This window comes from Corythoichthys intestinalis, chromosome 4 (assembly GCF_030265065.1).
Source record: "Corythoichthys intestinalis isolate RoL2023-P3 chromosome 4, ASM3026506v1, whole genome shotgun sequence".
Taxonomy (NCBI): Eukaryota; Metazoa; Chordata; class Actinopteri; order Syngnathiformes; family Syngnathidae; genus Corythoichthys; species Corythoichthys intestinalis.
The window spans coordinates 14,046,534-14,063,505 of NC_080398.1; the positions used below are offsets into that span (position 1 = coordinate 14,046,534).

At 42.1% G+C, this 16,972-nt stretch overlaps 1 protein-coding gene across 2 annotated transcripts; it reads left to right on the plus strand.

Annotated features, from left to right (window-relative positions):
* im:7147486 (zinc finger protein 658B) lies at positions 1-15,237 on the plus strand. 2 transcript variants are annotated; one of them, XM_057833695.1, is made up of 3 exons: positions 1-210; positions 4,558-4,672; positions 11,979-15,237. In XM_057833695.1, exons 2-3 carry the CDS (start codon positions 4,659-4,661, stop codon positions 14,827-14,829), a joined length of 2,865 nt encoding a protein of 954 aa, XP_057689678.1. In that variant the 5' UTR covers positions 1-210; positions 4,558-4,658; the 3' UTR covers positions 14,830-15,237. The 2 variants fall into 2 exon arrangements, with proteins under 2 accessions (XP_057689678.1, XP_057689679.1); XM_057833696.1 differs by lacking the exon at positions 4,558-4,672.
* Positions 15,238-16,972: the final 1,735 nt, after the last annotated feature.

The window sequence follows — 16,972 nt, forward strand, 5'->3', positions numbered from 1 at the left end:
AGACTTTATACCCCGCAGCTGGACGTCCAACCTCCGCCTGCCCCTCCTCCTCTTCTTCTCCTGGCACATCTTCACGTTTGTTCGAGGTTGAAGCGCGTTTCTGAGAGCTCACGCATCTGCGCGGACAGATGTCTCAGGATCCACGCAGTGATTCTCGCAATCCTTTTGTGTCCAATTCGAAGGCTTCAGACAACGTTCTTGTGTGACAAGGTGAGTGTTTAAACGGTACAGAAAAAGCTCAGGCGAGGGGACCTCGATAGCTCGTTCGCTCGTGTCCGTTGTTTCTATGGCTTCTCCCGGGAGCGTGGCCAGCCACCTCCCCTCGATTAGCTTTCTAGTGGATCTTCCGAGTTTATTATAAAGCTGGTGTGTGGGGCATTCTTTTCAAACAGGCCAAACTGTACCGTCTTTTGAATTTAGCATTGCACTGTTAGCATAGCTGTTAGTTAGCGTGGTAGCCCCAATTGACCATAGTGAAGTCGGTTTAGCATTAGCTTAGCGTGTCTTTCAGTCGTTATTGCCTTTCCAATATTAAACATTTGGTAACGGTTAATATGGTCAGCCCTTTATTTCTTAAGCTTTTTGTCTTTTTAACTTTTAAAAGTTGCCTTTTGAAGGAAGTCTACTCAGTATGTAATGCACATACGTGTGTTATTATGTACATACTACTCTGGTAAACACGACATAAGCTCAGGTAAGTGAGATAGGCGAATGAATAAAGTTATGATTGATGCAATAATTTTCCAAATGTTTAAATGCTGCAATGAAATATGAGTTAAAACAAACTTTCTAATGACGCCAAGATCACGTTGAAGTATCATAAAATAACAAAATTATTAAGGGTTGAGTATTTTAAGGTCCCTTATTTTGCATTGAAAACAATAAAACCTGGGATGAATACATTGTTTTCATCCGATATAATGAACCCTTTGTGTGCCAAAAATGTCATCGGAGACCTTGGATTTATATTTAAAGAAATCATTTAATCTGCTTGTTTCTGAAACTTTAGATATGCAGAAGTGGTTACTTATTTCGGAGAATAACCCAAAATACATTGAATGTCAATTATTCACCTCGATGGGCTGTGAATGATCAGTGGTCAAACTCACAGTTGCATTTATAATGTAGACCATATTATACAGCAGCGTTTCCAAACCCTTTTTGAGCAGAGGCACTTTGGAGAAAATCTCAAGACACCGCATCAGTTGAAAATCTTAAAATTTAACCTAAATTTAGCCTATATTAATAATATTCTCATCAAAGTTTTATCAACTGGAATCAAACACAAATAAGTATTTCAATATTTACAGTCATGTGGGAAAAAAAGGGCACTACATTAAATATTAAGTTCTTTATTGAGAAATGTTCACATATCAGCGTCTGATCTTGTTTTTCTTTATCTCTGGGAAAGGAAATGATTTAATTGCTGGTAAACAACAAAAATTAACATTGTTTTACTCATTAAAAAAAATATATCAACTAAAATGCATACTCTAACTAAGGAAAAAGTTAGGACACCCTACCAACTAATAGCTAGTGTTACCCCCTTAGGCCGAAATAACTTCAGTGAGACGCTTTTTGTAGCCATCCACCAGTCTTTGACATCTGTCTGAAGAAAGTTTGCGCCGTTCCTCAACGCAGAATACTATCAGCTGTGAAATGTTTGAGGGGTTTCTTGCATGTACAGCCCGTCAAGTCACCCCACAGTATCTCAATGGGATTAAGATCTGGGCTTTGACTTGGCCATTCCAGGACTCTCCATTTCTTCCTTTTCAGCCAGTCCTTGGTGCATTTACTGTTATACTTTGGGTTATTGTCATGTTGCAGCGTCCAGTTCTGCCTCAGCTTTAATTTTTTTCACAGGTGATCACACATGTTCTACAAGCATGCTCTGATACATGATAGAATTCATGGTGGATTTAATAATGGTGAGCTGGCCAGGTCCTGCTGAAGCAAAGCATCCCCAAACATGACACTTCCACCTCCATACTTCACAGTTGGTATGAGGTTATTTTCCTGGAATGCTGAAATGGGTTTCGCCAAACGTTTCCTCTGTTCTGGTGTCCAAATAATTGAATTTTACAGTAGATTCATCTTTCCAAAGAACATTATTCCAGAAGTCCTGGTCTTTGTCTACATTCACTCTGACAAACTTCAGTCTGGCCTTCATGTTCTTCTTGGAGAGCAAAGGTTTCCTCGTTGCACGCCATGAAGGTTAAACTTGTGAAGTTTTTCAGTTTTATTTAGAGATGCACGATAATATCGGTCACCGATAATTATCGGCCGATAATGGCAATTATGACGTCACACAGATAATCCAGATAAAACGAAATTCAACTGATAATGCAATCCGATAATTATATACCTGATTTAGCCTCCAAATGTGCGCAATCAACAGTTTTTCCTAATTCTGCTAGTTTTAAGGAGGTGTTTTAGCAGTGTAGTAATGTGATATATGTTAGGAATGGCTCACTTTTAAAGGCATTTTTGTGCAACTTGGGTGTTTACTCTCTAAGTAATTTTTGCCAAAAGCTTACCATTACACAATGTCATTGCCATTGTTTAGTTGTTGGGATTTACTACTTGTTCACATTTAATGTGGAAAGAAATAGCACTAAATTACATTTTTGCACAATAACAATTGATCTATGTATACTTTAAAATTTTACATACATATTTGAATAGAATTATCGGCGTGACATTATCGGTTATCGGGCGGAAGGGGCAGGTAATTATCGGTTATCGATATCGGTTGAAAAATGTATTATCGTGCATCACTAGTTTTATTGTTTAGTTCTATTACGTAAATCTCCCAAGATTGTTAAAATTGATATCAAATATCCATATGACCAAATATGTTAGAAAACACACAGGCTTCCATAGGGTGTCCTAATTTTTTCACATGACTGTAATTCTTCACCCTCGCTTTACATCGCCAGAAGTTGGACGTCCGTTCACCCCAAACAACTCCTGGTTCACGTAACGTAAAAATAAGCACGATAACAACTTTAATCTTGTAATTGTCCAACTTTTTTCTCCCAATATTACGTCAGTCTCCTAATACCGTATTGGCCCGAATATAAGCCGGCTCTGATTATAAGACGACCCCCTTTTTATCAAGACTCAAGTTTGAAAAAAGACTTTTTGAACACCAAATTTTTATACAGAAAATAATTACAGAACATCTGAAACATGATTATGACATTATATTTGAGAGAAAAAGCATGTTATTTTGTCTCATTCAAATCTTAATATCTGAAAATTTAAAAATGTAAACTAAAGTGCAATCACATTCGTAAATGAATGGCTTCTGCTTTTTGAAATGTAAATAAACCAATCTATTGTGATAAAACAAAAGAAAATGCAATAACTGCATTAACCATCAAAGTGAAGTCTAACTGTAGTATTGAAACAAATCTGAATAAGGAAAAACATTGCAATAAAATAATGCAAACTGGTTAAACTTGAGAGTAGCTTAGATCTCTCATGACAGAACATCGTTTCAATGATATCTGGCGCCATCTAGCGTGGTGAATGGGTATAATGTCTAGACCGCGAATATAAGACGAACCCCACTTTTTCAGTCTTATTTGAATGCAAAAAACACAGTCTTATATTCGGGCCAATACGGTATTACTCGAAAAGCAGTTTTGTGTTCACACAGACCTTATGTCACCAAAAGTTGAAGACTGTGAAACCAAACAACTTCCGGTTCACGTAACGTGAAAATAAGCAACAAAATGACTTTAATTTTGTAATGTTACAATTTTTCTCTTGTAATATTACAATTTTAATATTGTAATTTTACAACGTGTGGCTTAATTCTCATCATGTTACACCTTTAATCTGGTCATATTATGACTTTTCTTTCTAAATATTACAATGTAAGACATCATGGCAGATAATTTCCCACGGCACCCCAGACCAACTCTCGTGGCACATTGACACTGACAGTGGTGGGGAAACACTGTAGTGCCACAAAAATGTATTTCTCTTTATTCTCAAATGTATTTTCCCCATTTTAATGTTTAAAATCATCAGACAAATTTAAATAGAAGACGCAGATACCCCAGCTAAACAGAAACAAACTTTTTAAATGGTAATTGTATTTATTAAGGGAAAAAAGCTATTTTATAGCTACATGGCACTGTATGGAAAAATATAATTGCCCCCTAAACGGAATAACGGTTTGGACCATGCTCTGCAGCAGCAACTGTTATCAAGCATCCTCATTATCGAGTAATGAGTCGTTTACATTTCTGTGGAGACGTTTTTCATCATTGTTTACCATTGTACAATTCAGCAACGCTGGAGGAGTTTTTTTTTTAGCACAAACACTGAATTGAACTTTTTGAAGTGAATCAAATCCAGACATAAACTTGGCCGCTCAACAACTTCCATTTTCTATATTTTTTAAAAGCCATTCTGAAGTTGACTTTTATAATAGACTTCATAATATTTTTATGAAGTCTATGATTTTAGAATTCTGGACTGCTTCAGAATCCAAGAATGCTACACCTTGAAGTCATGAACTGATGGCACAATGTTCTCCCTTAGGAATTTCTGGTTAAGACCGAATTCATGGTTCCGTCAATCACAGCAAGTTGTCCAGGTCCTGAAGTATCAAAGCAGACGAAGACCATCAAACTAAACCCACCATGTTTGACTCTTGGTAGGATGTTCTCTTTCTGAAACGCTGCATCACATTTACTCCACATTTATTGAGACACGCCAACCTTCCAAATAGTTACATTTTTATTTCGGCAATCTGAAGTACATTCTCCCAAAATTCTTTACTTCTTCTTGACCTTTTGGCTTGTCCCGTTAGGTTGACATGGAAAAGGATGACACACTTGGATGACCCCTATCTTCTGAATCTTCCTCTTTAATAACAGCCACTCTCATGTTTTCCATCAGCACCTCCATCTACTTTTTTCTCTTTTTCTTTCGTCTACCTCTCAGTCTCTTGCCTGGTAGCTCGATCCTCAATCCCCTTTTACCAATATAGTCATGATCTCTCCTCTGGATGTGTCCGAACCATTGGAGTCTAGCCCTTTCTAACTTTCTCTCCAAAATGCCTCACCTCGGCTTTTCCTGTGAGCAAATCATGTTTTATCCTGTCTAGGCCTCTTGCAATAATTACAACATTGACTTAGAATTGACCAATATATTTAGAAGCTAAAGATTAATTGATTTAAAAAAAAAAAAAAAAACTATTTAGCATGTTGTCATACTACATATAATTTAATACATTGGTACTCATCAAATGTTTATTTTAAAAAAAAATTATACCACAACAAAACTGCAAATTTAACTACTTTTTAAATACAGAAAGGGAGGCAGCCACATAACCTCTGAAATCTAGTTCTGTGTATGGCTGAACGATCTTGTAAAAAAAAAACTGTAGTTGCAAATTTTTGGGGTTTTGCTAGATAATGCGATATTAAAACTAGAAGAATTTTCTTGAATTACTTGAATAGCACTTTTTTGGGAAGACTTTGGTTGACTCGCCATAACCACATCGTATTCATATCATACTGTTTAGTACAGGCTAATGGGGTTCATCTATGAATGACAAAGATTCATATAAAAGGGAACCAGGAGGCCATGTCTCTTGCAAAATAGATGATTTATTTAACACTGCATGTCACACTTCAACAGCAGCAAAAATATTAAACATATTTGAAAAAAAAAAAAAAAAAAAAGCAGGTGCTCCACATAGCCTAGTACACACCAAGACGCACTTTGACAGTTTTCACATCCCTTAATCGAGCAGATGCAAAAAAAAAAAAAAGACATGCGTGTTTACTCAACACCTGGGTCTGTTTTTCATTGGGGAGATTTTTGACACAAATTATGTAGTTGCTTTCGGAAACAAAGCGCACCAAACGTTTATGCAAGATTTCTTACTGCATAAATGATTGCTTATTACAGTCCCAGTTTGATGCACAAACACCATTTTTCGTATTATATTTGGAGCATAGAACTCCATTAGGTGGTGGAGCAGTGACTGGGACCTTTCCCTGCCGCTCCCCACAGCCGACCCCAAGATATTTCCTTTCTCCATGCCTTGCCCTTTCTTCGAAGCCGGAGCCATCAACTTCCTTGCCTGACCTCATCCGCCAGGTCATCTTTCTACTTTTGGAGCCAGTGTTCCAGAATGATCAGACGAAGCACTGGGTGGAAGTTCCATCATAACCTCAGCAGCAGACTTCTACTAGGACTGTGTGTGCCTTCCAACCAGCTTCAGAACACGAGGTTGCCAGCTCTGCATACTGTTTCTTATTTCTCTTGAAGGCCGTGTCCTTCGATTCCTCCCAAGGTATCGTCAGCACTCCCATATAACAGTCTTCGTCAGACCAGATGACTATGTCCATTGGCAACGGAGTTGCTGTGATCGCTTGTGGGAGTTTCAGTTGGTGACCAAGGTTGACCACTAGTATCCACTCAGGTCCGCGGGTGAGAAGCGATTGGGGGGGGGGGGGGGGGGGCTTATTTTGGCCTTATATAGCTGGTCTCCTTGCCTCACAAAGCGTATGTGCCTCTGTGATGAGCCCCATTTGATTCCAGTCTGCGTTCCTTGAGACTTTTGGCCAGCCTGCGCAGAACCCGGTTGTGGAACCATCTAAACCGACCCTGTGCCAAACCTGCCCTGGACCCTGACAGAATATGCTTCAGGCTGGGATTCTGAGCATCTCAGAGCAGGCAAGCATCTTCCTAGCTGTACCACCAGTGTAGTTTCTGGGGACTGGGGAGTGCGTCGTAAATGGCCCCAATGAGGAAGGTCATCCTTGCTTGAGGCATTCTCCACATGTATGTCAACCACTGCTTTCCAGATAGTCCATCTCCTTTGCTGTTTTTGGGATATTGCTTTGATCTTGTATTGATCACCTCCTTCACTATTCCTGAGATCACCAGGTCTTTTCTCTCCTTCTGTGACACTCTAGACCACATTTTTGGAGCTGTCCCCCATCCGAGACGGGCACTTTCCAGTTGATGTGCTTCAAATGATCTTGTGATGCTTTAGGGAGGTTAATGGCCTGAGCAACAGACAGGGGTGCGCTCCATTGTTGTCCGGTGGGGATCTGGGCACTGGTATTCTGCAGGCTAATGTCTGGTGAGGTTTTTAGCCTTATCCTTTTCCAGCTTGTAACTGAAGCTGATGGATTTCAGCGGGAGCTTCAGGCTGGTTCTCCCAAACAGTGGGGCTGAGCTGCAACAAGGAAGCCCCAGCCACTATCTGGTAGCGTTGTTGGCTTTTTCTTTCAGCTCTGCAACTGATGAATGGGTGATGTCATAAAGCTTTACTGGCCACATTAGGCATTGGTATGAAGTGAACTGGTAACACCAAACTTTGAATTTACCAGGTAGGAAGATGTCGTTGATTTTTGGCTAACCCCTTTCGAGAGCTGGGATTTACTATAGGCTGTCATATGCCTGTCAGAGAGTTCAGCAGTATAGAGCCTGCCAAGGCTTCTCAATCGGCTGGCCCGCAAGGGTTGGAATCTACTTACCATTGACAGAATGTAATGTTGTCGCACCTGGTACCCTTTCTGCTGGGAGATTAGGCAGGTTTTCATCGCAGCCCAGGAGCACACTTCCGCCAGCCTTTTCAAGAGTCTTGCGGTACACGATGCCGTCCGGAGGAGCGATGTGACAACAGTCATGTAGTTCCGTAGTGCTGGGAGTCTGCGACCTTATTGAGACTTGATGCCCCGGGCCACTTGTCTCCCTCCAATCAAGATGATCTTAAAGGCTGCTGTAAACAGAATAGGCGAGATGGAACGGCCCATCGCTATGCCTTTCCCCAATCAGTGCCAGCTGGTTGTGATTAACTGGGTGGAGAAGTAGTTGCGGAAGTTGTCAACGTATCATGTCATGATGTCCTGGATACATGATGGTACTTGGAAGAATTCTAAGGAGAAGTTGATCAGCTGATGGGGGCATAGCCGTAGCCTATGCATTTGCCAGGTCCAACCGGACGATGTGGAGATTGCTCTTGTGGCTCTTCGCTGATCGGTTTTGTTCCCAAATCTTGCCGCTATGTTCCTCTCAGCCGGAAAAAACCTGGGACGCCGGCCTTTTGGCAAGTGGTGTCGATGTACTTGTTTTCCAGAAGGAATCTGGTCATGTGTTATGCCAAAACCGAGCAGAAAATCTTCCCCTCCACGTTAAGCAGAGCGATGCGTCTAAATTGCCTGATGTGCTGGGAATCCTTCGGAATGAAGGTGGTTATGGCACTGTTCTATGCCATTGGATTGGGTCAATTTTCATAGCAGCTAGAGGAGGCCTGGACAGCTTTTTTACACTCTGTACGGAATGCCATTTGACCCAGGAGCTGACGCTACAACTTGTTGGGTGGTGTACGTAGCTCGGTGATCCAATGGGGCTTTACCTTTGGCTATCCCTAAGGTTTTCGCTGCAGTAGGCCTCGAGCTCTTCCTCAGAAGCTTGCAACATCCCTCCCTGACCTCTTTTCCCCAAGACTGCCTTGGGGGAACTACTGTTTGTCAATGGGGGAAATTTTCACACGAATAATGTAGTTGCTTTTAGAAACGACATTCACCAAAGGTTTATGCAAGATTCTCACCACATAAATGAACACATATTACAGTCCCGACTTGATGCACAAATCCTGTTTTTTGTGTTAAGGGTAATTATTTTAAAAGTTTTATTCCAACTTTGTGATTTCTTGGAGCGATATGGCGCTGATCTCGGTTTTCACGAAATTTCACGCTAGTGTAACTAAATGGCGGTGCTGTCAAAATGAATTTCCGTAAAAAATTGCCGGTGTCTTTTGCAAAAAATGTTTATTTTGTGGCCAGAATAAAACATGTTTAAGTGGTGTCACGTCCAGGTATGCCATGTGGATGTGGTTGGATGTGACTTTTAGCACCGACTGGACAAAACTACTTGACATCCCGTGTTTTTTTTTCTAAACTTTTTTCTAATTTTTTTTTTATAAGTTAGTCTTAAATAAGACTTTTTAATGCCATTTAAAGTCTTCAAATTCACTTAACTCGATCTGTAGGAAGCCAGAAAGCCAACAAGTAGGTTATACAAGCAAAATGATCAAATGGCAAGCATAGTTTTATATGTACTGTTCATATCTTGTGCAGCATGGGGGCATACGTACATTTATGAAAATGTAAAGAGCTGTGTGTGCCATTTGTATATTTCGCATGAATTGTGCAACCTTGAATTTAGCATTGATGTTCTGTAAAGATATGTTTAATACAATTTTGCTTTAATTCTCAATTGACTCCCTGTGAAGTGAAAGTCCTTCAACTTTGACACACCACAGAGAATGTTTAAAACCTACATCCACCCCATACTCCCAGAGTACCCCTCACAGTATGCCCCTGGGGACACTGTCATAAACCTTCTCCCAATCTACAAAACACGTGGACTGAATTGGCAAACTCCCATGCCCCCTTGAGCACCCTCGCAAGGGTAAAAAGCTGGTCCATTGTTTCATGGCCAGGACAAAAACCACATTGCTCCTCCTCGAGCTGAAGTTCAACTATCGACCGGAGCCTCCTTTCCAGTACACTAGCGTAGACTTTCCTGGGGAGGCTAAGAAGTGTGAGCCCCTTATTGTTGGAGCACACCCGCTAGTCGCCTTTCTTAAAGATAGGGACCACCACCCCGGTTTGCCATTCCAAAGACACTGCCACCGATGACCATGCAGTGTTGCACAGGCGCGTCAACCAAGACAGCCCTGCAAGATCCAAAGCCTTGAGATACCAAGGGTGGAGATCATCAGACCCTGGAGCTTCGCTGCCGCGGAGTAATTTCACTACCTCGGCGACTTCTGCCCCAGTGATTGACCTGTACAGCCCCAGGCCACTTGGCTTTGTTTCCTCCATGGAATGCGTGTTGGTGGGATTAAGGAGCGCCACAGGGTACTCCTTCCATCGCCCGACAATGTCCCTAGTTGAAGTCAGCTGCTCCCCGTCCTACTGTAAACAGTGTGAGCAAGGTACTTCCTTCCCCTTCTGAGGCGCCGGACAGTTTGCCAGAACCTTTTTGCACCCGATCAATAGTCTTCCTCCATAGCTTCATCGAACTCCTCCCATGTCCGAGTCTTTGCTTCGGCGACCGCCACAGCTGCACTTTGCTTGACCCGCCGGTACCAGTCAGCTGTCTCAGGAGACCCACAGGCCAAAGATGCCCTGTAGGCCTCCTTCTTTAGCCGGATGCCCCACCCTCACCTCGGGTGTCCACCATCTGGTTCAGGGGTTTCCGCTATGACTGGCACCAGCTACCTTGCGGCCACAGTTTTCAGCAGCCTCCTCGACAATGGCATAGGGAAACAAGGTGCATTCAGACTCGCCGTTCCCCTCTGCCCCCGGAACGGGGAGTCTCTGCCGGAGGTGCGAGTTGAAAATCTGTCTGACAGGTTCCTCTGCCAGGCGTTCCCAGCAGACCCTCACTATTCGTTTAGGCTTACCAGATCTGTGCAGCTTCTTTCCCTGCCATCTGATTCAATTCACAACCAGGTGGTGGTCAGATGACAGCTCTGCTCCTCTCTTTGCCCGAGTGTCCAGAACATACGGCCGCAGGTCTGATGATACGACTACGAAGTCAATCATTGACCGGCGGCCTAAAGTGTCCTGGTGCCGTGTCCACCTCTGGACATCCTTATGTTCAAACATTGTGTTTGTTATGGCCAGAAGTCCAATCCAATAACTGAACACCACTCGGGATCAGGTAGGCCGTTGCTCCCAACCACTCCTTTCCAGGTCACACTGTCATTGCCCACGTGGTCGTATGAGTCCCCCAGTAGGACAATGGAATCCCCTTTTGGGGCAATTTCCAGTACCCTTCCAAGGGATTCCTAAAAGGGCGGGTAATCTGTACTGCCATTCGGTGCATATGCACCGATAATCATGAGAACCCATTCCACGGCCCTAAGGCACAGGGAAGCGACCCTTTCGTCCACTGGGTAAACTCCAACACAGAGGCAGAGAGTCATGAAGCTATCAAGAAACCCACCCCAGCCCTCCGCCTCTCCCCCGGAGGAACTCCAGAAAAGGAGAGTGTCCAACCCCTCTCGAGGACTTAGGTGCCAGAGCTATGTGTTGAGGTGAGGCCCACTATATCTAGCAGGAATTGTTCAATCTCTTCCACAAGCTCTCGCACTTTCCCCGCCAGAGATGTGACGTTCCATGTTCCGAAAGCCTGTTCCCTCAAGCGGGGGTCGGACCACCAAGGTCCTTGCCTTGGTCTGCTACTTGGTCCACATTGCACCAGATCTTGCAGCTTCATCCTGCGGGTGGTGGGTCCACGGGATGACGAGCCCATGTATCCGGTTCGGGCTGTGCCCGGGCGGCCCCCAGGGAAGGCCCGACCACCAGGCCCTAGCACACGGGCTCCAACCCCAGGCCTGGCTCCAGGGCAGAGCCCCGGTACTTTTCCGGGCCGTTTACACTTCTGTTTTTATATCCATCAGGGTCTTCTGAACCGTTCTTTGTCTGACCCTTCGCGTAAGACCAATCTGTTATGTGAAATACTACCAGGGGCAAAAGCCCCCGACAGCATAGCTCCTAGGGTCATTCGGGGACTCAAACTCCTCCACCACGATATGATGACGGCTCTTGGAGGAGAGACTTCAAAATCATTACACATTAAGGCATTGTTTTCATGCCAGAACGCTGTGGGCATGGCCACAAAAAGCACTGAAACTGTACCTCGGTCGATTGGCAACTGCAAATTGAATGTAGTGTATTCGTCTTCCACACTCCCAAAATCAAAAAACTGAAATGGTGAAAAACATTTTTACTGATATAATGTCACAACTAGAAACAAACCTCTGAATTCACTTTTTGGGTCTTTAAAATGCTCCACTTTTCTTTAAGCTCATAAGCTCTAAGCTCAATTGTAGTTTGTTAAAAACCTTATTTTAAGGGTTTTCTGATGAAGTAAAGGTTTTGTGCAATATCCAATGACATCCCTTTTGTGTTGTTTATTTACAGGAAACATTCCATGATGCTTGGGCTCCAGGGCAATTCGCCACCATCCTCCAAAATCTATCGTTGTGTGGCATGTACGGCAACCTTTGGCGGACTGGCAGCCTTGCTTGCACACCAGGCAACGCACACCAGCATGATCCCAAAGGTCATTGCTCCTCCTGACACAAGCTTGCATGGTGCTTTGACTCCAAACTTGCAATCGTCCAATCAACCAGCACTGTCTGACAGCGCCTCGCCATCTTTTTATATCTGTGATTGTGGAGAGGAGTTTCAGGACTTCTGTCTTATGCTCCAACATAAGGAATTACATGTTTCTCAATCAAAGTCACCAGAAATGGCAGATAGTGGTGCCCTTTCAACCCTAACAGAGTCTACTGATGCTTTTCCTCACCTGAGTGAACAGTTAAGACCACCGGAAACAAAGCAAGATTCAGCCCAGGCTTGCTCCTTTACTTCAGGATCCCCACCTGTTAAAATAGAGCCCAATGTTATTGAAACACCAAAAGATGGCGAAGCTCTTCCATTAACTCCTCCTGTTGAGCAATGTTCAGTCCCCCAAGAAAGTAATGAAGAACCTGCGCAGACATCAGCAACTAGTGAGTCAATTTCCGAGACTATAAGGGATTCGCCATCTGTTCATAGCAGTGACGGTGAGGAACGAGAGGCTAAAAATGACAAATTAATGAGAATTCTGGCATCTGCCTACATGAATCACGCCTCCGTTTCACCATCTAACAATGACAGTCATGGTATCATCACCCCCAAACAAGAAGCTGTCCCAGTTGATATAATGCCAGTCAAAGAATCTGAAGAGCCACATGTCAACGATCTCTCTGTAGCAAAGTTGAGGCGATTGCTCGCAAAGACCGGAGTGAAAACAAAAGCTCCAACTATTAGCCGAATTATCGACTCCAGCAGGAAAAAGATAGTTTCTCTGACAAAAGTGCTCTCACCCGTCGTGGTTCTTGAAACCCGTCAGAAACTCCGAGATTCTAGCAATACTGCTCTCTTTGGGAGATACCAATGTGGCCGCTGTCGTCGGACCTTTCCGAACTCTGACAGACTAACCGAGCATCACTTCTTGCACAAAAAGGAGAGAATTAAATGTTGCCGTCGCTGCAAACAACTCATCATTGGTAAACTACCTTTCACCGACAGTCATGTCTGTATTCCGTCGGTGAGAATGCCTGCGCAGGTGCAAAGTTCCTTTCCTTTGGTCCCCAAAATCGTGCCATTCCATAGCTTTAACAATGCAAAAAAAACATTCTTTTGTCATGTGTGCAAGCACAATTATGCCCGTAGGTATAACTTGAAGAAGCACAAGTGTCAAGGCCCAAGGGTACCCATGGCTCAGACCCCCACCTCCTCTGACAGACTGCTAGTATTAAGATCAAGTAATAAAGCTTTGACATCCAGGGATGGTCCAGGTGAGCATGAAATTAGCAGTGTTTCTATCGGCACTGAAGCCCCAAGGATCAAAGTGGAGGTGTCCTCTACTTCTGAGCAGTCTGACTTTGCCTGGTGTGGCTTTGCAAAAAGCTTCCCACCATTCTTACATAATGTCAAGTCTTCCAATATGGACCAACATATGAATGCCTCTGCGATGGAACACAATAACCCGGAAGCAATGCCTGCTCCTCACGAGATGGATGAAGGCCAGTGGACAATGCCCTTGGATGATGAAGCAGAGCTGCTCAGTCCTTCAGACGCCGCTAATGACGACGAAATGGAGCCTGATTCAAATGAGATTGCAAACTTGAGCTATTTTGTCAAAGATGGTATAAAGCGCTACCCTTGTCCCAGGTGTCAGAAAACATACAGTCGTCCATCTACTTTAGCTCGCCATTTACGGCTTTGTGGGTTCAGGCCTCGGGGTCCTGCAGTAGGATCTCACAATTCCGGTCATGATGTCGCGACCCAAAATAGCACCAAACCAATGTTCGCTTGCTTTGTCTGTGGGAGGAACTTCAACCGCAAAGATAACATGATGGTTCACAGGCGAAGATGTCAGTTGCAGCGGTCAGCAACTAAGGAGCCGTCGTCACAGTCCAATTTTCTGACCGTTCCCATAAGCGAACCAGATAATGACGCAAACAACTGGGGCACATTGTCACTGCCCTCTGTGCTACCCAGGAGGGTAACTTGCGAGTGTGGGGTTGGATTTACATCTCCGAGACTCCTACTGGAGCATCTTCAGAAGCATGCACAAGAATCCTACACGTGCCCAACTTGCGGAGAGACTGTTAATTCCTGGGCTGACTACGAGGTTCACCTGCAGATCCACATGCATCCTCGTCACCAGCTGCTGAAGGGACTCCAAACACAGCGATCGCAACCCCTAGTGCTTCGGATTCAGCAGCAGCCACCTCAACAACCACAGCATCATCAGCACCCACCTCCGCCTGTGCCCCAGACATCACAGAAGGAACCAGTCACTCAGCGTCCAAACGTTGACAAAAACAAGAGGACTATATGCAATCGATGCGGAAATTCGTTTGCTTCCAGGTGTTCCCTTCGAAGACACTTATCTTGGGATCGTTGCAAGGGGGGACGACCTCAAAATGCACCCAAAACCTATCGCTGTTCCCGCTGCAGCAATGAGTTCCCCAACATGGTCAGTCTTTTGTTTCACCAGAGGAGCGGCGCCTGCAAACCGGCCATCAAGCCCGTGCGCTGCCCCACTTGTCTGCGTTGGTTCGGCACTGTGGACGGTTTGCAGAAGCACCTGCTGACACACAAGCAGTCTGATTCATACCGCTGTGATATCTGTCAGTGTTCATACCCAAGTTTAAAATCTCTTAGAACCCATCGCAAGAGAGTACATAATGCCATGGTCGCAGATGTAATGACTTAAAAACATTGACTGTAAATTTGTCTTTAAAAATGTATGTGTTGAGGATGTGGTATTACAAAATTCCACGTTTTGAATTTGTGGGCTATTTGCTTTTTATTACTTTAATGTGAAGTAACATGATAAAAACACTTTAGTTTTATAGCAGTTTGCTGCTTTTGGAATGAAGTGTAGTTTTGTCAAGTCCTGTGTTTCAGGTTCATGGTTGTAAATAGTTGCACTTAAAAATGTATCAAATAGTTGTACTGTTCCTTGTTCTAGTGTTTTTAAATAGACCAAATCATAAACATGTTTTCGGGTTTTGTTCTCTATTGTAAGTCCATCCAAACATTTGGCTCGGTAGAATGCGGCATTGCAATTGTTGGACAACCGTTCTGCAAGCAGATAACGAATAAACAAGATTCTCAGACATTTGATTGCTTTGCGTTCGGATTTTTTCCCCCCTGTTGATTAAGTATTGACAAGTAAAAGATCCAGTAAAGACGGGCTTCGACGGTTGAACAAAAGACAGTAATTATGTTTTTACAACTTCTTTATCACATTGAATTTGCTTTGTGAATGAATAATTACAAATAAACTTGCCTTGTCATATTTGTGAACAAGCGCATTCTGCCTTATGTATAAATATGGTATGTTGCAGCCATTGGCACAGAACTCCATCAGGAAAGAGGACCTTTTAAAGCAGCTGTTCCAAGGAGGTATAAATTGAATAACTTGCATTTTAGAATATTTGGAGTGAAAAAGGAGTATAAATAAAAAAATTTGTCGGGGGTGATTGTATTTTTTATTGCAGTATTCAATAGTGTTGCTCTCAAGGCAAATCTGTGTGAGTGCACGCTACTGTAAATTTGATAGACCGCAAACTATTACCCCGGACTCGATTACTTTATCAATGTATAAATGCATTTTATTAAAAGTGTTGAATGTAGCTAAAAATGTTTGGATAAAAAAATTGAAAAGTATATTAGTTTATATTGGTAAAAATAAATCGTACGTACTGGACACTTATACCACCACCATTGTCTTTAAATTAGTGTTTGTCATGGCTCATTTGTAATGTCGGCACATTTGCATAGTATATATTATTGTAACCCTTCATAGCGTCTTTTTTTTTGTAATAAATTAATAAGGATCTGACATTCACAAGTAAAGGCATCAATTTTGGGTCATGGAGACAACAAAAATAAAATTTTGTGTCCAAGTATGTCCAACATGACCCAAATTGTGGTTAAACCTGATGTCTCAATATAAGATATACAATATATCATTGAAATGAATGAAAATACACTGGTTATTCCTCCCTAACAATACTAAACTTGTTTAAAAAAAAAAAATGTAATCATACGCTTTAAGTCATTAATCGCAATTGACTACGGAAGTTGTCCAATCCATTTAAACTGGGAGATGTGGCTGTGAATGTTTCATGTTTTATTTTTATACATTTCATAAATTGATTTTTTTTAAAAATAAAAAATAGCATTTTCATTTCTTGTTGTAATTTCTCAAACATTAAGAGAATACTTCTTTAAATTTTTTTTTTTTTTTTTTTTTTTTTTTTTTTTTAATGTGATATTAAGAATATAACGTTTTCTTTCTCTTCCGGTTTTTGATTTAAATGTTTAAAAAAATCAAATAACCAAACGTTTAAAAAATAAAATGGGAAAATATTTACTGTTAACTCGATGCAATTGAATAAAAAATAGCATTTTCATTTCTTGTTGTAATTTCTCAAACATAAAATAAGAGAATACTTCTTTAAATGTTTTTTTTTTTTTATTTATTTATTTTTTAAAATCTAATATTTTAAAAAAAATAACGTTTTCTTTCTCTTCCGGTTTTTGATTTAAATGTTTAAAAAAAATCAAATAACCAAACGTTTAAAAAATAAAATGGGAAAATATTTACTGTTAACTCGATGCAATTGATCGCTCCAAATCGCTGACAACCCACTCAGGCAATATGGATTGTACGTCAGGTGTCGTCAATGGCAGTAATGAGTTTTAAATGAGTACCCATTGCCAATAAATGGTTAAGAAAGACTCGTGACAGGTTACATTTAAGGGAAAATACTTTAATATAAAAACGGCATGGCGGCAAAGAAAAACAGTTGTTTGCCTTTATTTAGGATGTTTAATTTTTGTCGCGT